The sequence below is a fragment of the Watersipora subatra genome, chromosome 10, assembly GCF_963576615.1.
Source record: "Watersipora subatra chromosome 10, tzWatSuba1.1, whole genome shotgun sequence".
Classification (NCBI taxonomy): Eukaryota; Metazoa; Bryozoa; class Gymnolaemata; order Cheilostomatida; family Watersiporidae; genus Watersipora; species Watersipora subatra.
The window spans coordinates 27,599,226-27,626,804 of NC_088717.1; the positions used below are offsets into that span (position 1 = coordinate 27,599,226).

A 27,579-nucleotide genomic window follows, 5' to 3' on the forward strand; every position below is an offset into this window, starting at 1 on the left:
GGATTAAATTTGTTACAGATTGTATGAATAATAATTAATGCTAATGCCTTATTGCCTTGTCGCTCAACTAATTGCTGCAATATCTTGTTGAACAATAACTTTGCTGCTAAAATAAATCAATAATTTATTGATGCAGTGAAGCAATGTTTTACCGTTATACATGTGTGCTCTCATGAACTCGTAGACGTAAGATATAACTTTGAACCGGACATAGCCCATCGTCTTCACTCTTTTTCTGATGTCGCTGTTGGTCACAACGACGTAATGTATGGAATAACACGAGCCATTCAACAATTATCTTTTCATCCAATAAGAATCGAATTTTTACATTAAGCCGTTCCTGAACTGACAGTCCTGCCGCTCCACCCGACAGTATTTGTAGTCGGTATCGTGAATGGCGATAGTCGTACTAATGCAAAAATAATATAATCTGCAATTTGGTGAGATTACAAGTAAAATATTTATATTAACGTGTTAGGTATTGTTGAATTATACTGTTAGGAGCAGGATCAATCCACAATATTATTGTGGGTATTGTCATCGTATATATTATTATTAATTATTATCAGACCTGCCAACAAAAGAGTGGGGCAATGCGTGAGATTTGGTTTTGGGGCAATTGATGTATCAATGATAGTATATATAAAATTGTGGAAATTGGGGCAAAAATCTCATGCATTTTCATTTTTTCTTTGGGGTGATTGCGTGAGTCTCACGCCCAATGCGTGAGAGTTGGGAGGCATGATTATTATCGAATGACAATAGTATATGTACTACGTATGTAAAAAGTTGTTATAGGGTGTCAATCGAGTAGTGTGATTACTATTTTGTAAATAGTATGCTGGTATTGTCGATTGTTGAAAATATATAAATATATATGACAACCATTAACTGATGCTTAGTGTGTATTATACCATCGAATATTTCATAATTTTAGGTTTCTATACTACAATGTTTCTCATTCCGTAACTAGTTTTCTGGCAGCAGTCGCCTGTACTAGTACTAAATGTACGGCTGGGGTACATTTTAAAAGTATTTACAGTAAACAGTATTTATAATAATAATATTTATGGCTATTTATTGTTAATTGACATAAGTTTTTTGCAACTCGATTAGGTGCCTACTAACAGTGCCGCGTTCAATCATATAATTAGCTAGTTAGTGATTATTACAAACTTTTTCACGTTGTAAATATAGTGGCTTGCAGCATCTAAAATTTATTCCACGACATAGTAAAGAAGCAGTCATACGATACATACAAGATTAGCAAGCGAGTTACATACACAGCTAACCATGCTAATTGTCTGTAGACGCAATTAGCAAGCTTATGACATACGCAATTCGTAAGCCTATAAAACAACCAGCAAGAATATGGCAAGCACCCTAATTTAAAGTCAAGGCTTAGCTAGCATGCATATGGCACACGTAACAGGCTTTTATTATACATCTCTATTAGTGTGTCAGAGGCATACTTTGCAGAAAGCTAAGTCTACATGTAGTTTGGTCCAAGAAGCAAACTGTGATGTGACACAAAATATCTGTACCTGACTGAGGGAGATACAACACACTATATTAGTATGCAGAAGAACACAGCCTTATCAAATGTTTTTTTTCGATAATGTGTCCTTCAGATGTTCAAACAAGCAGTACCTTTTTACTTAAAATTTTTTCAATGAAACTAAGAGTCATTTTAACTCGTAAAATTACATTAAAATACTACCGTCTAAGTCAACTCACAGATGTCCTGTTTTGGACAATTTTGTAATGTCTGAAGGCACTAGTTAACACGTATATAAAGATTTCTCTTTATATAGCTTTTGCACTCAAATTCAACAATTTAATAGTAATCATATTTACTAGCGCACCTAACTTGTTCTAAAAAACCTGGTCTTCTATAATAGTTAAGTTGTCAGCGTATAGCTACTATCTTTATCTAATAAGCATGCATACAAGTATTTTGACAGCAGTAATATTAGCTCTGGTCTTAGCAGTAATATTTATAGTCAAAATACAAAGTCAAGTTACAAAAAACCCTTACCTAAAAAAGATAAATTATGACTTGAAAAAATTGCTGTAGTATAAATCAAGCTGCTACTGTTACATACAGAGTAGGAAAATCACAAAGGTTTATTTGTGTTGATGACGAATTCATCAAAGGAGAGTCTCATAATACTAAGAGTTTACTACATTTTATGAATGTTTCTTTACTGCCATGCTTCTAGACTGCGGTGTTTCATGTGGTAATACACAATGTTTCAATATGGTAATTAAAATAATGTATAAGTCTAAGCACATGTTAGAGCAGCAACTCCTGTGACAGCGACAACCATCAGTGTGTTTTAACAGCATAGGAGGCCACCTTGTTGTATCCCATTCAGGGCTAAAATACCAAGCAATGACATTTTGTTTACTAGCATAAAACAGTAATAAGAGACGAATTTTATTAAGCTCATGTTCATTGGGATAGTTTAATACTTAAAGGTTGACTTGCAACATAATTTACATTACAGTTATCTGGTATCAAAGGTTCATCATGTCTTACTCTGCGGTGTTGTAGGTTCAAAATATGTGGAAATGTGATTAAAAGCTCTTAAAAGCTAAAAAACGAACAGTTAATTGCAGCCATCACGAAAACATGGCTCAAATGTGACGTAGTTGAACACGATGTGCTTTCGTTTACACTTTCACGCAGCCTCATTCGTAAAAATATTTTCACAAATATATTTCATGTGTTCAATAAAACCATGTCTATTGTCTTTGCGCGTCTATTTCAATATCATGGTAATGCTGTCACTTCTAGCACTGATATCTCAAAACCTAGTCTAAAAGTTAATTTGAATTTTTTAATCTCAACTTGAGGGTGTGCAAATCTACATACAGTCAAACATGGATAACTCGTCCACGGATAGCTCGAACACATGGTTAATTCGAACGGTTTCTTTGGTCCGTTTCCACGTAATGATAAATTGCTATAGATAACTCGAACTCAACACTGTTAACTAACTCGAACTGTTTTTTGCCCAACGGCTACCGAAACGGTTGTTATCGCTTTAGAAAATCACTTTATTCCAAGCCATAGAGGTAAACCTCAACTTTTCGTAATTCATAAGCTTCGTTATTACCACCATCGGCAAAATATTTTTGTCAATGACCTTTCTAAAGGTTTGGTAAAATTTTTTTTATACCAAACATCCACTTAGCGATCGCCCTTCGGAAGCGAGGTAAAGTGAGGTAATCTTTGCATAAACTTAAAAAAAAATCGGCAAAATTGATCGTGGGTAAAACGCTCAAAAGAAAAAGATGTCTTTTCTTTTGAGCATTTCAACAACGATCAAGTTTTGCCAATGTCAATCTAAAAAACGTCCTGGCAATAACATCACCTCAAACAACGAACCAATCTCAAGTGATATAAAAATCTCTATACTTTTTGATAAAAACGTTTTAAACTTTACATTAGAAGCATTTAATTTGAAACAAGCCATTTGTGCTTTTGATTTATATTATAGTTTGTATATGTACATGTATCTACTAATAAATAAGTAAATATATGGACTAGTGACAGTGCTCTGATAACTTGGATGCTCTGATAATTCGAACACTTTCGCTCAGTCCCGTGAAGTTCGAGTTATCCAAGTATGTCTGTATGTCTGTCTGCATTCCGGCTATAGCTATTATTAGAATAACTGTAGCTGGTCAACAATGCTGACGCAACCTCATGGAGGACAGTCATTAGAAGCCCAGCAGCGTACTGGAATTTTCCATTGGCAATGTGCCAGGCTAATAGCTTGAAAGTTAGTTGTTTGACGAAGTTTTAAAACCTTCACAGTTTTTATTTTTCTCTTGATTATTTCAAAAGTTAGAATGAGAAATGTTGTTATATGTTAAATACAAATCAATTTTCTGTCCAGACTTTTTTATTACCCGGGCAACGCCGGGTAGCACAGCTAATCCTTTGATAAACGTGAGGAGCCTGTTGGTAACTTGGGATGGTCGAAAAATGCTGCAGAAATTGTTTCTGCCATATGGCGGAAAATATGGGTCACACGGTCAGATTGTGGCTAGATGATTAGACCCTGAGTAGAACATAGAAGAGTATAGACAATCATGTAAACATCATTTTATATTAAGCCTCACTTCCGGTGGCAGCGTACGATAAAAAAATTGCATACACTTGTATTGAGCTGAATTTTTCTACACTTTTTGAAGCTTAGAACTAGTGCTAAAATAAATATTGACTGGAAGACTTTTATATTAGTCTAAACTAACGTAGAAGTTTATATTTTAATAATAATTAAAAAATTAATTATTTTTCAAAAAACGGATTTCACCAATTATTTGATATACAATTTTGGAGTTTTTTTATTAACATTTAGAAAATGAAAACTTTTAATATATGGGAATCGCCAACAAAATGAAGAATGGAAAAGTAAAATCGTTGTGGATAAGTAACCCTAGCTACTTTTTGAAGTGGGTTTTTGGAAGGTGAAAGTTAGCGTCTTAGTAATATGTTATCAATTGGAGGCGTGGCATTTCTGCCGCCACAGCTAACTAGCTATGACGTCATTGTCTAAACTCTTATAATCCTAAACTCAGATTAGACCAAGCTGAAACGAAACTGTAAAATAACGAGCATCTATATTTGATAGGGGCTGTCCGGTAGAACCCGCAGTGTTTTTCATAAACTAGTGCTACGAGGCGTTTTATATTGAGCCTTTTAAAGATGTGGTTGCGTCAAATTTAAGTTGATCTTAAAAGAAAGCATTTTTTTCTCTATCAGTTGATATGCTGTTTGTTGTGTTACGCGATCGCATTGCCAAGGTATTTGAAGATTAAAACCAAAAAAATCTGATCGCCGTAAAAACGCTCAGGCCGCAAAAACGTGCCCAGACTTGCCCAAAATGATGTCACGCGTTAGGCAACCTGTCTTTATCTCTCATATTCACATCGGCTATTTGCGATAAAAATCTAGTCTTACGCGGCTCTATAGGCGTATATCTTATTTTGTATTTGCTCATGTTGGCTAGAATAAAATTTTAAATCCTGCTACAGATGCATTATTATGAATGTTTCAAAAGCCTCAAATAACGAAAATTGAAAATTTGTTCTACTCACTTTCTCCAAATGTTGTGTAAACATTTGGGTACCGACTACCAATTCTACCGGTCTACGGTAATTCTGTCAAGTCAACTATGTAAAACGCGGTCTTAGTATCAGCTCAGTTCTGCAGCTACCCATACTAACGATATACAGCCTCCCATAAGCCCCGCCCACATTATGTCGCCTATCCTTGGGGCGGGGCTGAATATCATTGCCTACACCGTCTACGTACTAGTTTCTTACTAGTAGTATTCTTACCGAATACTACCGAAATGAAATAAGCAAGCCACGTCTTTGAAAAGAATATAGACAGGGATAGAGTTTTAAGGATGAGAAGTCTGCTGCAAACTGGATTTGAACTCACATTCTCCAGTTCTGCGGACATCCATATACCATATCCAATTCACTACAATATTCTGCAAATCATGTTTTGCATTATCTTCAACAATATTATTTTATTATATAATTTTTACAAGCAAAAATAATTTCATCTCGGCATAAAGCTTTTATTAAAAATATTCATCAAGTCGTGGCCACTCACATAGTATTAGCTGATACAATAAGGCAAATTCATCTACTGCAACAAACTCAAACAAAACATCATGGCTTATGCAGCACGCATTCAAGTCTCTCTTTCCCCTTAATGGCAGTTTCCACACTGACAAAGCTTCTTCGGCTGGTGGGACGACATAAACATTCTGTAATCAGTAAAACAAATGCAATAAATATATGTCATTCATAGATATGTCATTCTAAAGCGTATCTATTGACAGCTTCCAAATTGGGAGTTAAATAGATTGCGAGTGTAATTTTAAAAACGAATAAACATTTAATAAAGGCACAAGTACGCCAAGCCAACAATTCGAAGCTTTGGTTCTGGAAATTAAAGATTTGCAATGATCAATCGATTTTACCCACTTTTTACAAGTGAAAATAATTTGTAATCATGACTCTAATTTACCAAAGAAAATTCGAAAAAAATATTATAGCTAGGTAAAACGGCAGATAAGCTATGAAACGATGATTGGAGATAGCAAAAAATTATCATTTTATTAATTACATGTAGTATATGTATTTATGACTATAAAAATATTACATTTACTCAAGTATAGAAGACTCTAAGTTAATTTACCTCCATTCTGTCTTCCTCTGCAGCAAAACGCTGCTGACGCCTGTCAGCTTTGACCATAGGCTGTCTACTCCAATCTTTTACTAAAAGTTGCTCAGATAACTCTGAGTAGCGGTCGCTCGAACTTGAAGCCATTTTAAAACTATGTATAACTTAGTAATTGTTGAAAGGTGTTGAATCAGTGACGATGAGAATGAATTCTCTAGCGATGAGAATCTTCGAGATCACAGACAACGCGTTTTACGAGTGATAACATTTATTACGGCCTATATAAAAATTTCGCACTCATGATTGGCTAACGGAGCGACCTCATATTTATCGCTCGTGGTTTCGTTTCAGATACCTTGCTTGTGACGTCACGAAAGAAGCACCCGCTGGAACGTGAGCTTTTTAAAAGAGGGCCTTATTCAAACGCATATACCTCTGGACAGGGTTGGTCTACAAAGACAAAAATGGCATCAAATTGTAGCTGATGTTTTAGCCTTTTATGGGTCTTAATTTCATTAAGTTTTTGACGCAACCACATCTTTAATGGCCTTTCATTTTGGTTATTGTTTTCACGTTTTAACATCACGCATCAAAACAATAACCAGGTCGAGTTGAATACGTCATCAAAATCAGGGATTCCAACCTACGCCCGTTTTTTAAATGTTCGTTTTTGGGCTTTTAAGAGCTTCTAATCACATTTCCACATATTTCGAACCTACAACACAGCAGAGTAAGACATGATTAATTTTTTGATACCAAATAATTGTAATGTAAATTTTGTTGCAAGTCAACCTTTAAGGAATGTTAAATGAACAGGCAATTGAAACCAGCAAAGCTAAAACCAACATCACAGAAAAGTTTAGTATCTAATCAAATGTTACTTTGAATAGCCAGTACACAACAGTATTCCTGCAGTTATAAACGAGTCCATGATTTTGTATAAATATTGAGAATTATTGCTGATATAAAACAAAATAGAAATGCCGAAAAAGTCATTTGCTAGTTTCGGAATGGGTTACAATTATTTCTCATCAATTTTAATGGGAAGATTTTTAGAATTCAAGCAATTCGCTTTGTGTACAGTCTTCTAAAACAGCCTATGATCAAAAACTGATGTCAGTAAGTTCGTGCAAATCTGCTCCAGTTGTATGTGGTGGACTTTGCAAGAAATCATAAACACAAACTTAGTTGCAACAATTTTTTAGTGTGTCATTTAATGTTTTAATGTCAACATACTTTTAGCATGATCACCAAGGTATAGGCCTTATCCAATTCAGGTCACATCTTGCGCATATCATATGAAAGCTTTTAATTTTTCTTTGATGACCCTAGAGGGGTGTGTGTTACAAAATGTCAAAAAAATTTCCGTAGTGTAATGGTCTATACAATTAGCATTTATTTAGACCTATGTGTATCAATAATCTTGGAATTATTTTCTAATTGTACATGCCACTTTTGGCGATCTGTGACTGACACGGTAATTACTCTATAGTGTTGCAATTTTCTCAGGGTAAACTCACTATTTCCTGGATAGCTTGGAAAAACAGATATTTACAGAAAAAAGTGAGATTTACTGGGAAATTGGCAAAAACTACAGTTCATAAGAATTCTGATATCAAGTAAACTAACTTAAAGTACTTCACAGCGTGGTAGACTTTCTTTATACTACATGCTGAGAATTTTATGATTTGAGCTAAGGTTGTGAGTTAGTCGAAAATCGCTTTTTGATTTTGGGTTTAAAAGTCGAATCTTGGATGCATTGATAGTCACTCAGTCTGGAAGTGGACTAAAGCTGAGTTGGGTTTGCTCGGGACGTTTGTTTGAAAAGCTTATCTTGTTAAAACAATGAGAGGATTACGGTGTCAATAGCAACTCGGTCTCATACAGAAGTGAGATACAACTGGTTCGCTTCCATTCTATTTCTTTGAAGTTTGAAAAGTTTGAAGTGCTAAATTCAGTGATGAGATTAAAAGGAACGAGTTATTGCTAGCTTATTGATGTAATCCTTGAGATATTATTTCTTTCAAGTTGATAAAAGTACTCACTTCAAGGAAACAACTGAGCAAAAGCCAATTTTGCTTAGTTCAGAAAGTTACAGATTTTGGATTTGTGAAAGCATAAAAGTCTAAGTTTCAAGATAAATAGTTCATTGCCACAGTCCATAGACAGCATGCAATACAGCGGACCTTCGCCATGCGGTTTTAATTCGTTCTAGTGTTGGCAGCGTAAAGCGAAAGAATAGAGAATAGAAACCCATAGTAATTATCTAATGCAAACACCTCCTGGTAAAAATCATCGAAATTTTATATACATTTAAAAATTAATAACCAAATAGTATATTAACCTTAGCTACTATTGATGCCTGCATTAACGTTAGTGTATTTAGTGGTTATGATCTGCAATAACATGTAACATTACAATGTCGTATGTGCAGTGCGTACCGTAGAGAGTTCTTACCTTTAAGAAAATGGTATAAAATAAACATTGAATTTAACTTGCATGAATTTAGCTTGATAAACTCATACTTGAAGCTAAGTTTTAGTATTTATGTTACTAAACTTCAACTTGGTCGTTATTTAAAATTTGATCACCTGTTTCCGGTTTTCTTTTCACTATAACAAATAACACTCAACTGAGACAGAGCGAGCTTTGCATCTTTTTCAGGCGTTGTGAGAGGGATTTCAGCGAATAGGATATCAGCATTTTCGTTATTTTGATGTATTTAGCACACCGCCTGTCAAATTTTTATATCAAGAAAAAATTTGTTGGTATCGTACGACGAGAAAAATGTAGTAAAGTGGGGTTGAACAAAAATCATATTCCCCATCATAAGGCGAAAAAACCGTATAACAGGGTAATTGAGACCGGGTGTGCACTGTACTTGATCAGCATGTCTGCTTCATTGGCAACCCAGGAACAAACATTGATTGAGCTCGGTGCTCTGCAGACTAAAATGCAAATGGATTGGAATAGATAAGGCTGTAAAGCTGGCATTGGGTGCCACGCGCCTAACAGTTGTATGCCTATGCGCATGTTTTTTAATAGAGGTTTTTAATAGAGTACTACCCTATAGAGTATTCCTCAATCGATGACTCACCAACAATTATGTACGTGCTGTAAAACATTTGTGTCACACGCTGAATATATTTCTTTTATGTGCAGATGCAACATTTATTGTAGCCTGTAGACACAAAAATATTTATGTAGATTTTGGGCCCCAGCCTTTGCTAGTACATCACCATACACTCGCTTGGGCTATCTACTGTCAATGAACCCCACTGACTCAGTTATTATAAAAGACCAAAGCTTTTGCATCTCTCCTAAAACTACATGTAGTTTGTCATAAACAATCTGAATACGTCATGTTTATGCCATTCGCATACTCCATACGCCTTGAAATCTAGAAGCAAAAGTAAAATATCATTGCTCAAGTTAATTAACGAACAGGAATTCATGTTAAATTTGAGAAAAATATGATTCATATTTAAACCTTATTTGAAAAATAAAACTGGTTCGGACAACAAAAGCAACTACAGTCAAACATGGATAACTTGCCCACGAATAGCTCGAACACATGGTTAATTCGAACGGTTTCTTTGGTCCGTTCCCACGTAATGATAAATTGGTATAGATAACTCGAACTCAACACTGTTAATTCGAACTGTTTCTTTGCCCAACGGCTACCGAAACGGTTGTTATCGCTTTAGAAAATCAATTTATTCAAAGCCATAGAGGTAAACCTCATCTTTTCGTAATTCATAAGCGTCGTTATTACCACCATCGGCAAAATATTTTTGTCAACGACTTTTCTAAAGGTTTGGTGAAATTTGATTTATACTGCTATACAATGAATAGCACGGGCTAGCCGGGTCACGCGCGCAAGGATGTTCGCCACGCACATAGAAAACAAAAACAGCATGTTGTTTTTGTTTTGTATGTGCGTGGCGAAAATCCTTGAGTGCGTGACCCGGCTAGCCCGTGATGAATAGTTTTCCGACGTTGATTCCGTGTTGAATCAACGTCGGAATGTTGAATGTTTAAAACGTCTTAAAAATTGTAATTAAATGTATACATTGTCTTAGCTAAAAAAAACTACTCATCGTTTGACCTAAACACAGAATACGTGTGTACATTCAATAAGTATCCATTCAAAAAGCGTGAGTGATATACTGAGTGATATACAATGTATCGTAAAACCTCTTAAAACTTCTAATTGAACTGCCTCAGAGTGTTGCTTTTAACGAACCAATCTCAAGTGATAGAAAAGTCTCTATACTTTTTGATAAAAACGTTTTAAACTTTACATTAGAAGCATTTAATTTGAAACAAGCCATTTGTGCTTTTGATTTATATTATAGTTTGTATATGTACATGTATCTACTAATAAATAAGTAAATACATGGACTTGTGACAGTGCTCTGATAACTTGAACGCTCTGATAATTCGAACACTTTTGCTCGGTCCCGTGAAGTTCGAGTTATCCATGTTTGACTGTAATTGATAATATTTCCTGGAAACGCATCTCACTGTCTACAAATATCAAATTGCTTTGTAAAATTTTGATTCTTACTAGCGGAATTCTCGGCGTTGCACAGGTATTAAAAATTTAGCTTATAAACAACGAGAGGTGATGTAGTGACCTGCCGCTGGTCATTAGGCTGGCACATTGCCAATGCCTAATTTCAGTAAGTTTATTAATAAGAGCTAACTACTTGCTCTCACGGGAGAGTAAACATAGAATTACGTTGCAGCATAACAGAGAGCAGTAGCTCAAAAGAGAGCGGTAACATATATCGCACAAAGAATCCATCAATATCACGTATCAAATTTGGTAAGGCATTTGCCTGGCGAACGGGAGGTTCCCCGAGATCAAATCTTCTGTGATATGGATTCTTCATTCCATTATTTTAATAGCTATAGCTGGACAAACTGAACTACACACAAGCTTTGAGATATATATAGATGGTTTTGTTTTATTTATGCAAAATTCGTAGTAACTTCCCTACCTCTAACTAGACGCTTATCAATCTATTAACGATTATTGTGATAATGGTTGTTCCGACTCATGGTTGCTATGCCCGGCTTCGCATATTCTCTTATTCTATAATACAACTAACGCATTGAGCTTTTTCAGAATTGACAACTACTCACAACTAAGAGAACATTCTATTCAACCCTACATCAGCGATTTGTTGTACGCTTCTTGTAGCGTACAACAAATCGTTAGACAACAAATGCTGGATATGGCCGGCATCCTTTATTTTGATAACAAAAGATTTATTTTAAGCCTAGCGAACACACCCACATTGCAAGCCAAAAGAATGTCAGTTGTGAATATCCAACAAGTAATGTGATAGCGAACATTTAAGGTTTAGTTATACAAAAGAATGATTCATCGTACCAAAGTTCGGGTTGTTGTAAACGTGTAATTTGTGACTACATAGAGCGATAAAATAGGTTTCTCTCATAATAATTATATGCTAAGCCGGCTAACCAACTTTTGCAATGACTACAGTAAGGCATAAACCATGCGAGATTCTGAAGTTCATAACATCTATCCATCGAATAGACTAAATTATTCTGTAATAGGATCAATTGATTATATTTATCAGCTATTAGACGCCTAATGAAAGTGGGCCCTCAAAAGATCGGCTGGGGTTGATGATGAAACTGATTGGTCAACGTGAAGAGTGTTGTTCAGTTAGAAAATTATTTTTTCTAAAAAGTGATTTTTGATGGAACCGTCTTCCTATCTGAAACATGTGTATATTTAAGTTCACCATGTTTAAGAGTACTCCATATTCTCATAAACATGGAGTACTCTTAAATATGAATCTACAAAACATTTTTGTAGATTTTATCAGAAAGTATCAGCATTTTTCTATGATTTGCAATTGTTTTTGATGTTTGAGATGATGTGATCTGATGGCCAGGATGTTTCAAGATTAAAATCTACAAAATTTGATCGTGGTTACAAGGCTCAGAAGAAAAATATCTGTCGAAATGACATCACTAGTCATCCGCCTGCCTGGAACATTTAAAATTAATGATTTAAATAGCATGTTTAATCTGTGTTGCCTGAGGAGAATGAATATATTATTCAAAAGTAGTTGCAGTATGTTTTTATATGGGTCTAGTAATAACTACTAAACAGTTGTACAGACGATGTCGCTAGTAATATGTCTGTATGTCCAGTCAATATCTGATATAAACAATTGTATGTGTTTAATACAGACTAATTCATAGTCAAGAGTGATTTAAAATTTGTTATATTGATTAGTGATAAGTTTTGTTCTATTGTCGCTGCTCATAAGCAATTGTTGTTACTAGAACAGAGGGTGGGTACTGAGGTGTCACTGAACTCTCACAGCATTGTGCTTTTAATCAATGAAGTAACTATGAATACTTGTAAGAGCTCATTAAACCTCAGTTATTGGGTGACGCAGCTGTGGTAGCTAAACCTCTCCCAAAAATGACAATGAAAGTTGACTTAAAATTCACAGATTTGCCAATGCACAATTAGTTTTGTGTTAGCTAATCGAATTCATCATAGAGCAGCGAGTAAAATGAATAATTAACACAGCATACTATCTGCATTTTAATATTATTAGCGTTAAAAAACTGGTGCCAGCAAGAGCAGTCCCAAGTTATCTATATACATGTATGTAAAACTCAGTGTTTGTGTTTCATCTGTGATTAGGTCTGTCCAGTAATAGCTATTAAAATCTTGAAATGAAATGCTCGCTTCTTGCTGGATCTGAACTCACGAAGATTACAACATCAAGTTTGTAAACCAATCATCTAACCAAAAGTCTGCGAAGGTTTTTACTATTCCTTTGCTCCTACTGTATACCGTATGCCCTTTTCCCGATTGCATGTGCTAAATGATGTATTAATTGATACATTGTGCTGGCGGGTTACGATGCCCCTATTATAAAATATTTTTCACCTATTTCTATGAAAAATGATACTTTTTCTTCTTTGCCATACTAGGGCGAATTCATTTTCCACCATACGATATCAACAAAAAATTCTCTCTAATTTAAAATTTGGCGATTGTTGTATTGATTACGACGAAATAACTAAAATTTCCATATTCTATTCATCGAAATACCTTCCACAACACCAAAAATAGATAAACGTTTCTTGCTATCTCAGTTCAACGTTATTTGTTATGGTAAAAACTGATTCGCAAACAGATAAGTGATAAGTATTAATTAAAATTTTGAAGTTGTGTAAAATGCTATACTAAAACTGCCTTCAAGTGTGTGTTGACGCAAGTACATGTTACACATCTTTCTCGAAGGTAAGAACTCTCTACGGTACAAAACTGCATGTAGTACATTGTAATGTTACATTTTCTTGCGGATCATAACCACTAAATACACCAAAGTTATTCTAGGTAACTATAGTTACTTAGGTTAACATACTGCTTTGATATTTCCATTACTCTTTGGGTAAGACAGCAGTTAGTCCCCTTAGCATATCTCTAACTGTTTTTTGCTGATCATGAAAATACACAATCAGCAAGCATTTTTTGACAGAAGAGAAGATGGAGGGATTCAGTTAAAACTGACATAAAACCTCTTCATAAAACTGACATAAGAGCTCTTCATATACACACCGCTAACATGTTAAACTTATCATTAGCGAGGCATGTGAAGAGTCCTGAATTTCGAACCCGGGTGAAATAAGTGGGTGATAAGGTCTGTCATGACGTCACAATACCATTAAAATATTGAGTTTAGCTGAAATTGAAGAAATATCATAATTTTTTTAAAATAAAAGGATCTTGATAAAGTTTCAATTAACAATCATTGGATTACTAGAATATTCAAAAAGTTCCTTATGGATTGTGCTGAATGTGTCAGTATTAGGAATAACCCAAATCATAAATGTGCTTGCAAGTCTGAATAATTTGAAAGCCCCAACAATGTCTTAACATTTTCATCATCACTATGTCTTCTATTTTCTTCTTACCCACAAGACATTTTTGAGTGGCTAAAAGGGCATGAATTTGCGATTCAACAATTGTAATTCTGCTTTTCACTTCTTCAAATATTCTGGACATGCCCTAAGACAATTTTTATGGATGTACCTTCATTCAAATATTTAAAGAATGATTGAGCGTACGTGTTTGTTCAAAATTTGTACACCATGTTAAATTGACAAGAAAACGTTATTACAAGCCATCTGCTTCTTGTGCAACGTTTAATTTGAACCACATAACATTTAAATGAACATAAAAGTGAGAACTTTGCTCAGAGCTAAAAATGTGAACTCAGGAAAGAGAGTGAGGAAAAACCTCAAGATAGATATTACAGTATCAGTTTGCATCGGCAAAGAGGTGTTATTTTTGGAGGTCAAAACAGATGAGAGCGCCTTCAGAAGCTGTGCTATCAAAACAAAAAATACACAGCTAGTTATCACAAGCCTTCTAAACTATATGTTACGTGGTAGGCCTATATCACAATTAACACTATATACCACAAATAGTGCAATGCAATCAAGTGTCAGTTTGGTTCACTTTTAGACCAAAGAAAAATGAGAAAGGGAAATGACTTCTGACGCAGAATTGAGATCACCTATCTAGACCAGACGAGCACTTTGAAATATTGCGCTAGAGTATTGCAAGATGTTAGAGCATGTCAAAGATGCTCTGTGTGTGGTTATGGGTAGTCGCGCTCACACCATGACGATGATGGCGGCAAGTGTCGGCTCAGCGCTCCTCTATGGCATCACATCAACATCTATGGCATTTCTTAACAAGCTCGTTCTAGCTGTCTATGATTTCAATTTTCCTATGACCATTATGACTGCGCAAATGGCTGTCACCTTCACAATACGTAAGTGCTTGCTTTTTATGTCTAGGACCTAGTCTTAGCTGACTAAATAATATGCTCTTCTTACACGCTGCAGATATAGTGTTAGCCTATTAGCATACAGTAACAAAGAATCAAAGGGTCTGTCTAAACATTGTTAATTGTATTGGCTCATTGAGAGTACGTTAGACAGATATCATAGAGGTTGAATATATATATAAACAATCCTTGGGGTAGTTATCTGTTATGAGACTTATTTGTATGTCCAGACGCACTATGTTTCTATGACTATGTTTCTATGACTATGTTTCTATGACTATGTTTCTATGACTATGTTTCTATGACTATGTTTCTATGACTATGTTTCTATGACTATGTTTCTATGACTATGTTTCTATGACTATGTTTCTATGACTATGTTTCTATGACTATGTTTCTATGACTATGTTTCTATGACTATGTTTCTATGACTATGTTTCTATGACTATGTTTCTATGACTATGTTTCTATGACTATGTTTCTATGACTATGTTTCTATGACTATGTTTCTATGACTATGTTTCTATGACGCGCATCACGCATATCATGCAGATTTGGAGTTATGCGCAAGTTGAATTATCGTGTGAATTATGTGTTTCTACGGACATTTGCATGATGCGGATTGACTTAGGCACCTTGTTGAAAAAAGGTAAGGAATTGTACGCTATGAATTAGCTACGCATGTGTTAGCGATGCATACATGTGAAACTCGATCGAGAAAGGACGACGGCAGTATTGGAAATGTTTAAAATTGAATAGCTAGTGCGGTATTTTAATGCACATCATCATTCACAAGTGCTGTTTCCATTATTCGCAAGCATCATGGATTCGATAACATTTTGTGAATCGCACATCTCTCTTAGCTTGCAGATTTATGCTGTTTCTATGATGCGGTAAACTTGCGGATTGGCTTAAATTTGCGACTCATGCTCGTCATGGAACCATAGTGATAGTCATGTAAGAGCAAATATTCCTGCAAAAATACACTGCAATTTGTTTAATTCATTCTAGAGCCAATCACACAAACAATCACATTAAATGTTTCTTTCAAATAATTGAAAACATTAAAGCAAATGCATTATATCAGAATATCTTAAAACGAAATGTGAAAGACGAATTGATGCATTGTACATTTTATCCTCAATTGCCATGATTAAAGGTTGACTTGACCTGACATTAAATTCACATTGTCGTTTTAGTACAAGTGTTGAATCACTTCAATTTCTTACAACTAACACCTCTGAGCAGGAAAAATCTCACACAGTTTTCAGGCCCAACCTTCTTCTACTCTCTTAACGGTGTCTTGTCACTAGCTGCTCTCGGCCAAATGAATCTCACGATGTACAGGTGAGGTTATAACTATTTGATATTCTTTAAAACTGAATTTGAAAAGGGGGCTGTTTTAGGTGTGTAACTCGTAGCTTCTGAGCCGTGATCATAAGAATATCCAGAGATAATTTGTTAAATACCGATTATTAGAAACTGCTTATTGTATAAACCAGGGGTCTCCAAACTACGGCCCGCGGGCCAGATGCGGCCCGTTGGGCCCCTCAATCCGGCCCGCAGAGACACTTAAGAAAAAAAAATTAATAAACAAAATAAAAAAATAATATTATTAAACAAAATAAAAAATAAAAATATCATTAAACAAAATAAACTTTGTGCAGAAAATGCACGTTATGACTCAAGCCAACTAGCAAGAGTGGCGTGCGTCGACTTTCCAGATATGTTTCCGCACCGAAATTAGCTCACAGACTTTTTAACAGACTTTTGTATGATCTCTATTTATATTAGTATATTTTGCTATTTTTAAATATTTAATGATTAAATAAGTCAATTGCAAATAACTGAGATAAGTATTTATTAAAAAATAATGACGTTTTTGGTTGTTTTCTGATCACTATCTCACTCATGCGAAACTGCGCATCTCATTCAGAGATCATATAGCATTCACGAAAAGGATTTCCCAGGGTTTCCATGGCGTTTCGGTGGTTTTGACTGAGTGAGATAGTGATCGGAAAACAACCAAAAACGTCATTAATTTTTAATAAATACCTATCTCAGCTATTCACAATTCACTTATCTAATCATTAAATATTTAAAAAGAGCAAAATATACTAATATAAATAGAGATCATATCAAAGTCTGTTAAAAAGTCTGTTAGCCATACGTATTTGGTGCGTAAAAATACCTCGCGCGACTTTTGATCCAACTTCCTATTCGTACTTCCAAGCACATTGCGAAATTTAAAGAGCTGAGCTACAACGTGGAAATTTTTTATATTTCAATGCTTCATAATGGTTGATAAAAGAAAAAGAAAAGTAGATGATGAATGTCGGCGATTTCAAGAAGAGTGGAGTGTAAAATACTTCTTCATCGAATCTGCAGATAAAGCATTGTGTGTCATCTGTCATGAGACTGTTGCAGTATTGAAGGAGTACAATTTACGCCGCCACTACCAAAGCAAACACCAGGGAACATATTCACGGTTTGAAGGAAATATACGTGAAGAGAAACTTGCAAAGTTAAAGCAGTGCATTAATTCTCAAAGATCAGTTTTCACAAAAGCTTCAAAACAAAATGAGTCGATAGCAAGGGCTAGTTTTAAAGTGGCTTATATTCTCGCTAAAAATGGCAAGCCTTTTACAGATGGTGAGATAGTAAAAAACTGTTTGCTAGAGGTTGTGGATGAACTTTGTCCGGAAAAATCAAATGTTATTAAAACTATAACATTGGGTGCTAATACTGTTGCCCGGCGAATTGGAGACATGAGCACAAACCTAATGGAGCAAATTGCCAGCCATGCTAAGAATTTTGTGCATTTTTCTTTGGCAATAGATGAGTCAACGGACAGGTGTGGCACCTCCCAGTTGCTAATTTTCATTCGAGGTGTGGATGCCAATTTAAATATCACTCAAGAGTTGGCTTCACTGAACAGTATGTACAACACAACGACTGGAAAAGACTTGATGAAAGAAATACAGAAAACATTTGAGCAATATAGTTTGGATTGGAATCGATTGAAATGCTTAACTATAGATGGGGGAAGAAATATGTGTGGTGTGAAAAAAGGATTGGTGGGACAAATCAAACAATTTTGTGCTGAAAAAGATATATCCGAACCAATGTTTCTACATTGCATAATACACCAACAAGCTCTTTGTGCAAAGTATGTGGACATTAGCTGTGTGTTGGATCCTGTAACAACAATGGTGAATTTGATAAGATCACATGGACTGAATCACAGACAGTTCAGGGAAATGTTAAGAGAGACTGAGACAGAATCTGTAGACATGCCATATTACACTGCAGTAAGATGGCTAAGTTGTGGAAAAGTGCTGTCAAGGGTTTTTGAGCTAAGAAAGGAAATTGCTGAATTTCTTGCAGGAAAAGGGAAGCATCAAGCATTACTGTCTGATAAAGCGTGGATATGTAAGTTGGCCTTTGCTGCAGATATCACTGGCCATATCAACAGTTTAAATCTTAAGCTACAGGGAGAAGAAAACCTCATTAGTGATTTGTTCACACATCTAAAGGCCTTCAGACACAAACTAGACCTGTTCCTGAAACAAGTTCAGGTTATGAATTTAACACATTTTAAAAACTGTACAGAGGCTATGGTAGAAGCTAACACAGATTTTCCACTTTCATTTGCTTGTGGGGTTATTGAAGAGCTTCAACATCAATTCCAGGAGAGATTTGCTGATTTGCATGCAAAAGCAGATGAGTTGAGACTTTTTCAAAATCCATTTGAAGTGGATGCAGCTGCATGTCTAGACAGTTTACAATTAGAGGTGATTGATCTGCAAGCAAATGACTCGCTGAGGGATAAATTTAAAGAAGGGCTTGTTCAATTTTACCAATTCTTACCTAAAGAGAACTATCAAAATTTGAGGCATTTTGCTGCAGGACTGCTATCTATGTTTGGCACCACTTACTTGTGTGAAAAAACTTTTTCTAGAATGAAGTATGTGAAAAACTGTTATAGAACAAACATTTCAGATGAAAATCTGAGGGCTCTTCTAATGCTTGGGACCTCAAACCTGAAGCCAGACTTTTTCACAATTTTGTCATCAAAAAGCCAATTTCACCACTCACATTGAGGAAACTGAACAGACTAATTGTGATTTTGTTATGATATTACTCTTGCTTGGAATTTAACCTTTAAATTCTGAATAAATATCTTCTTAACTAATGAATCTTGTGTTATGTACTTCATTTTATTAAAATATTCGCTCTTTGACCAGCGGTATACGGTTTGTCGGCCCTCAACATGCTGGCTGAAGGTTCATGCGGCCCTCTGGCTGTAAAGTTTGGAGACCCCTGGTATAAACCTTCGTTCTCAATATCACAAATTCTTTTTAATTAATTTATTAATTGGTGACAAATATATATTTGTCATAACCCTTTTAGTTCCACATGAATAATTGATGGTGTGTTATGAGCATTCGTCCAAACCATAAATCTGATCACTACATGGAAAAACTTACATTACTCAAGAACCATTGAATATGTCATGTGAAACAATCCGTTGACTACACGCTGGACATCGGGCAAAACATCAGACCGAGTGTACCCCTAGTGGTGTGTGAGTAAAGAAAAGTAGTGCACGCCATTTTTAGGTTATAAAACCGTTTTGTCGACAATCTCATGCTTTTTTTAATTCATCATCGTTATCATCATCATCGTTATCGAAAGACCAGATTTCTTCTAAATAAAAGAAATAGTAAAAGTGATGAAGACAAAGATTACAGTAAAACGGCATATCAGCGTATATAGGAGTATCAGCGTGCAATCTCTAACCTAGAAGATAATAATAGGTGGCTTGTTTAGCCGATGTCGAACAGCACAGCTAACTTAATATTCAATGATGGTGTGCTATGTTTGATCTTACTACTTGGAGTGTACTCGGACTTCCTATGTGACAAAATGTCTAAAACATCCATGGGAAAATGCGATGCGGAATAAATATTCATTTAGTTCTAAATGTGACCGTAATCTCCATGCACTTTTCCACAATTAATGCAAGAACTATTCTACCGACCCATGATCAATTTCAGAAAAACATTTTTGAGATACATAAAAATACAACCGTGCGCTAACATCGTGCCAGCAAAAATCAATAATTGTTAAGTCGATGCCTTACGATCTGGTCAAAGAAAAAGCTCATTGAAGAAAATTGGACAAGCGTGTTATCCACTACCCAAGCGGCTACATTGCTAGACAGGGGAATAATTGTGGTCATACTCATTACACCTGTCTAACTTTAAACCCAATTGGTTAAAATAGCACACTTCATGCTTCATCTAGCATGCTTGATGATCATCATTGCTTGAGATCATGACTACACTTTCTTCCTACTGCTGGCTTACGTTAAGTTAATAATGGCTCATATTATAGTAAAAATTTAGACTAGCGCAAGTTACTTAAATTCATCGGGTAAAGAAGTCTAGCAAAACCAACTACATTACCTGCCACTGTTTATAAGCTGTTTTTATTACCCGTGCAACCCTGGACATTTACCTAGTAGATGATGAAACTTAAAAAAGCAAAAAAAAAGCCAAATGTTAGTATTTTGTATTTATTACTTCAATGCTGGTCAATCAACATAAAGAATAAAACACATCGAAGTCAATTAGAACTAATTTTTTGATGAAACATTGTAAACCTCCAGACAAACATGGAACGTTGATATTTTAGCGAGGTGGCACTTTTACAATGTTCATATAAACTAGCCACGGGCTTTCACTAATTTTGGAGAGCAGGCTAGTTAATAAAAACAGTGGAATTTAAATACCTGTCAGTGATAAAATGGGCATTTAACACAAGATAATTTATTCTATCCAAAACGTTGCTAGTGAATCTAGTTGTCGAGACAAATGCTATGAACTAGCTGATCTCCCCAAAACATTTTATCATTTCGGACCAGCGAGATCTTGTAAGTTATATCAATAGCAAAGATGTGGAGTAAGCAGCCAAGGAACATGAATGAATAATATATGGTTGTTTACAATCACCTGATTTTAATAAATAATATTGGGTCAATAATAATGAAATCATTAAATAATTTATTAAACAAATATTAGCTCATAATGGAGCGCGGAATCAACAATGGTTGCATGAATAACACAGAAGGTCTCATGGTCTGAGACACAAGTTAATTTTTTCCATGTTCAGCGTTAGCTGACAGCCTAACCAATCCTAGGTCTCTAGTCATGGTATGCCTCGCCACTCATGTACTTCACTGCACCTCATGCACCTCACTGCACATACTTAGTCCATTGTCTCACTTATTGCGGCTCAATGATGAGCGTTAAACTCCAACATACTAGCGCTTGGTTCACAAAATTCATATGGTTTTGCTGGTTTAGCGTCATTGATGTCTATCTTGTCTCCTGAATACCGTGTCTGTATGATTACAGCGTCTTAAAACGAAATGGACCCCTAGTTACCATGTTGTTATCAGCGCTAATCCTTAACAAAAAGTTTCCTGGAAGTAAAGTGGTCATCGCTGTCTGTATGATGTCTATCGGATGCGTGGTCGCTGCCAAAGGTGACATAACCTTCGACTTAGAAGCATACACATTTGGTAAGCTGTAGATACAATTGCTGTTCTAGCGTTGGGACAACACTTGCAAAGCTTTATTTCAGTTTATAATCCTTGTTATCTTTATTGTCATCATTATCTCCATTGTCGGTTCATTGTAGGAGCGGGAAGTGTTCTATCACAATCTCTATACTTAATACTACTCCAGAAGTTATCAGATAACTTCTCAACATCAGATACTCTGTATATGAGCAGGTAGGGATTGCGAGTGAGTTTAACTCGCTTCTGTATCACCACCTTCTCATGCTTTGAAGAAATACTTGCAGTCGTATTTTGACACTGCCAGGGAAGATTATAGTAGTAGATTGCTGTACCGAAAACAAAATAGATTCGCAAACTAATAAACTACGGAGTGCATTTTACACGCTTGTCAACCTGATCCAGTTATTTATTGCTATTGATGTATGATACAGCAATTCATTTTTGGGCTGACTTCATTTAGAAGTTGATTGAGTATTAAAGTTTCGGTAATTATGTGTTTTAAATTAAAATTGCTTCAAATCATGTTTTATTATATCAAACTTGTTCAAATCTCTTCAGTAGAATGTACGATTCATAAAATTTAATATAAGCTTGGTACGGCAGTTGTTCTTCAAAGGTCACAATTTTCGTTCATTAAAAATTCTAAGGGAAAAGCATAATCTGATGGACCAATGTCTCAGTTTTGCGAGTCTCCATGCATAAAAAATGCTACAAAGTCCCGTATTTGAAGTATGCAGATGTGCTGTATGTCATCATTTTGTTTTACATATCCTATTTAGCAGCCCAAGCAGAGATCTGCTAGCTAACCCGTCTGGGCATGAACTTAGGCAGCTACTGTATGTGCATGTATATGTGATAGTCTACACTTGAGTGTGAAATTTTAATCCAATAGGTATTTGTTAAAGCTGAAACGTATTATTGACACCTAATACTTATTGTGTTTGTGCATTGCAGCAATGAGAAATAAGTTAGGCAAGAAATTTGTACATTTTTATGAAGGTAATGTTACTGATGGTGCATTATTTGCAGTGCCATGAGTTTCCCAGTGCTTTTCCTCACTGCCGCAACCTTAGGTGAGTTCAAGAAAGTCTACATGTACCCGAGATACACAGACCCAGTGTTCATCGCCATGCTCCTACTTCTTCTCTGCATGGGTTCCTTTCTCAATTTCACCCTATTCCTTTGCAATAGGTAAGTAGAACCCTATTCCTTTGCAATAGGTAAGTAGAACCCTATTCCTTTGCGATAGGTAAGTAGAACCCTATTCCTTTGCAATAGGTAAGTAGATAATAATCTGTGCAACTGGTGCCAACATTTTTAACTCAATCCCATGACGTTGTGCAGCTGTAACCTCAAAGCATCGATAACCTTTTTTATGAAGGTTATCGATTGATTGTGGCAAATTGATTGTGTTTCCAAAGTTGCTAGTACTGAGGCATATTAACTGTCAATCACGTATTTGCTATTAACACATAACTAAATAGTTTATGTAGTTATAAATGCTTTATGCATTAACGGCAGACGCAACATCATTTAAAACTCACCTTGTAAAACTATTGTAATAGCAAAAATTATATTACAGTAATCACCTTAATAAATGTATATCACATTTATTAAGGTGCAGCACTGGTGACATGTAGACCCATGTCTATGCACTGCATGGTACTGCACTGGTGACTCGTAGATACTGCACTGGTGACTTGTAGATACTGCACTGGTGACTCGTAGATACTGCACTGGTGACACGTAGACACTGCACTGGTGACGGGTAGATACTGCACTAGTCACACGTAGATACTGCACCGGTGACTCGTAAATACCGCCCTGGTGACTCGTAGATACCGCACTGGTGACACGTAAACACTGCACTGGTCACACGTAGATACAGCACTGGTGCCACGTAGATCCTGCGTGGCAGGCGAGGAGTCGGCGTTGTGAGTAATGGCTCATGTCAATTGGCACTGGTTTGTTTAGTTAGGCTGCGAGTTAGCAAACACTTTCAGAAGCCTCATCATATACCATGGCCATTGTAGCATTGAGTGATATTGAGCAATTACTGTAGATGATTGTATAAATTGCTAGTACAATACCAGCTCTACAGTTGTCTTACATAATAATTGGTCCACAAAACTGAGAAAGCAGGGAGAGTGAGAGTTATTCTCCCATAAATGTTGGGGTTGCGGGGCTGTCGCACCTTTTGTTTACTCTAGTTGTCCTGGTGACTGTGAATCGATGCTGTCGTTCATCAAAAACTAGCTGCTAACTTTTAGCCAAAAAAGCAAATACACATGTTGTCTTGTGTGGCCATATAGTGGGATAGCCGAATTGTTAGGGAACATTAGGGCCATCATTGTAAGCTCATAAGCCCCCTCCGCTTCATGTCAAGGTATCACTACTATTAGGCATCACCATCTACCTAATAGCAGGCATAATAAAATTACTGCGATATCCGAGAGTGAACTGATTCACCAAGGGAGCTTTTTAGACCCACCTCTACTTACAATTCCAACTGTTCCACGTTACCAACCAATTTTTCCGCGACCAAACACGAGCGAAGCAATTGGTTTGAGAGATTTATGATAAATGCACATGTGCACACATCTCCTGAAAAATTATCCGTTAACGGCCGTCACCAAACCCTTGTAACGAAATCCTATCAACAAATTTAACTATTTTTCAGTAAAGTCGTTTAAGTATAATAATGATACGAAACGCATATAAACCTATTTAAATATGTTACCAAGCCTTTGAAAGGTTACCGCAAATTCCTAAAACTAACCCATCTGATCGGATTATACATAAATAGACAGATTTATTTGGCCGAAAATCGTTATTAAAACTTGCTAAGCCTCACTTTTATCAAAGTTAAGACCGGAAATTAAAATGCCGAGCGACAGAGAATAGAACGATTAAGTCGTGAGCATTTCACGAAAAAAATAACGTGCACGTTTCACCAGTCGAATAGCATTGTCGAATTGCGGAAGGTTTCTGTAATTAAGTTAGGAGTACTGAAATCGTTTCATTTTTGCCGATTTAAAAGTAACTCACATTTTAGACAATTTGGAGTACTTTGGTATTCTAACTGATGTCCAACGCAGTGTAAGTAAAGAAAATGACGATGATATTTTTTCTAACGGTTCTTATGAGATTATTACAATAACTAATTATAAGTTTGAATGACTACAGAACAATGACTACGTAGTACAGAGTTTCTAAAAATCTATATAAATATCACAACTTCGTGATATTGTTAGCTATGATGTTTTGAAATGTAAACAAAATTGTGCATTGGTTTTATATTATTACTATGTTAATAATATTGGTTATTCTAATAATATCAGTACATTTTACTTCTGATATTGGCTAATATTGCATTTCTCCTATTGCAGGGGAGAGATATAAACATATAATCTTTTCCCTTCATTATTGCTATTTGTTGTATATAATAACACCCACACCCAGTACATCACAGCTACCATTGCAGTTATCCTATTGCACTGCAGTGCCATTTGACTGCTAATATTGCATTTCTCAACCATCAGTACCCTTTCTTTTTTTCCAATATCATTTTGGTCGTGGGCTGTATGACAGTGGAATTTCTAGTTAATATTTATGTTAAACATGAAATTGTAACTGTCCACGTTTGCAGTGAGCAAATTATTGCAGGCCTGTATTCACCTGTTACAGTAATAATTCGGCTCTAACGACAACCGTTGTTGGCACACTAAAGTCTGTTGCACAGACAACAATGGGCATGTTCGCCTTTGGAGGCATCCCAATCAACACACCTCTATTAACTGGGGTATCTATGAGCCTCTCCGGAGGGGTCTTCTATACATATGCCAAGTACCAAGAAAATGAGGTATGATAACTCCACCAAATATTACATCTTTCATCGTTAACTTACTCCAATAAAAAGTCCATAGGTATCATGTTTTATTCAAATAACAATTATTCAAACGAAATTTTGAATTCGAATCACAAATAAAAACATTATGGCACCTATCATCTTTAGAGGCAAATTTTTTTTCCAAAACCACATTATCCAGTTTTTGTTTTACCCTTAAAATGAAGATGTCATGCTGTGGGACCTATAAACAATACCGATGCAAATACCTATACACAATTGAACATTGCTTCATTCATAAAATGTAAGAGAAAAGTGCTTGTTCTATTTGCAATATTCGTACTTATCGATGTGAGAATCTAAAAATATTTGACCAGATCATCCCTGGTCCTGCTTGCTCTTATAATCCGTGTTATAGCTGAAAATATGCTCACTATCTATTAAGTGCCTGTCTTTGGCTAACTTTTAGGCAAAGAAGTTCAAGAAGATACAGAGTGGTCTGAGTTTGAGTGATGCGGAAAAGGGAGAAACTGGTGATTCCAGGGCTAAATCAACCTCTATTGATGATAATGTTGTACATTTACCGCAGAAGAATGACTCATCTGAATCTGATGAACGAATACCCTAGTGGATTGATTATCTTACAATATATACACATTCCAATAACAATCTGTTGTGATATTTGCCGGTCATTTCTATACAATGCGGTTTGGATGAGGTATCATGAACTCATTCATACTCTGTGATACAACTAATTTTATTTATTACTAGGTGAATGCACGAGTAATAAAATAACTGCATAATAATTACTCAATGACTTTGAGTGACTTAGCTAGTAAAGCTAGGAACTTGCTATGCTAAGAGACGTGTCTCACATCTGAAGCCAGCTTGCAACTCTGTGACTGATAATCATAAACTTAAAGCGTGAAATACATCAGTATGTACTAGTGTTGGACCGGCAAGGAGTTATCCGCTTTTATCGATACCGAGTGATTATCGGTATCCGGAAAACCAATCCTTTTCGGTGACAGCTAGTTATCCGCGGCCAGTTTGATATGATCGGTATTTATCCGTGAAAGCCTATCGGTAATTGGTTATCCGGAAAGATTTTTGTATTCGACAGGCTTCAGCATTACTGGCGACGTGTTCGCAGGAGAATCTCCCGCACAATGAACTGCTTATGAAAGAGCTCATTTGACGTCTCACCCACAATCACTATGTAACTGAATGAGAATGAAAAATAAAAATCGTGCGTCAATTGATGTTTTGGTTAATAGCAAAAACGCATCTTTGAGGAACAAGCTAATCAAAAAGAGTCACTCAGGGCCCGTTGGCAATCACAACTTTTTTTCTCAGACATTCTGAAAACACAACAAATGCGAATTATATTATAACTCTTTCTTCAACGAACATTACCACGCTTATCTATAGGTATCTAGTATTATATTACGTCTTACATTGATAAAATGTAAAACGTAATATACGTTTTATATTTTATCAAATATAAAATGTATATTATGTTTTATAATTGACACGCTTGACATATTTATACGTTTTATATTTGATTTATCCCCCACCTGTGTTATATAAAAATGGGCAGTAGGTAAGCTGAAGTTGAACACACACTGAAAACCATTTACCGAACTACAATACCAACAATACCAGACATTCTTAGTTGGCAAAGGATACCGAAGATGGTAAATACCGAGGATACCGACACCGGAAAACCGACAAAAAAGTGCAAGGATATCCTATCCGGCACTAGATTATATACCGGCCCAACACTAGTATGTACCCTATTACTGTAGCCCTATTACTGTAGCCCTATTACTGTGGCTCCATTACAGTAGCCCTATTACTGTAGCCCTATTACTGTGGCTCCATTACTGTAGCCCTATTACTGTAGCCCTATTACTGTAGCCCTATTACTGTGGCTCCATTACAGTAGCCCTATTACTGTAGCCCTATTACTGTGGCTCAATTACTGTAGCCCTATTACTGTAGCCCTATTACTGTAGCCCTATTACTGTGGCTCCATTACAGTAGCCCTATTACTGTAGCCCTAACA

General features: G+C 35.8%; 2 protein-coding genes across 2 annotated transcripts in view; one reads left to right on the forward strand and one right to left on the reverse strand.

Annotated features, from left to right (window-relative positions):
- LOC137406623 (cell division cycle protein 16 homolog) overlaps positions 1-27,579 on the reverse strand; it is a 62,931-nt gene that overhangs the window by 20,483 nt on the left and 14,869 nt on the right. The gene's annotated exons all lie outside the window — the stretch shown is intronic.
- LOC137406624 (uncharacterized) lies at positions 371-26,311 on the forward strand. Its single transcript, XM_068093229.1, has 8 exons — positions 371-440; positions 14,748-15,060; positions 16,275-16,422; positions 21,498-21,664; positions 21,784-21,877; positions 22,694-22,855; positions 25,352-25,526; positions 25,981-26,311. Exons 2-8 carry the CDS (start codon positions 14,850-14,852, stop codon positions 26,137-26,139), a joined length of 1,116 nt encoding a protein of 371 aa, XP_067949330.1. The 5' UTR covers positions 371-440; positions 14,748-14,849; the 3' UTR covers positions 26,140-26,311.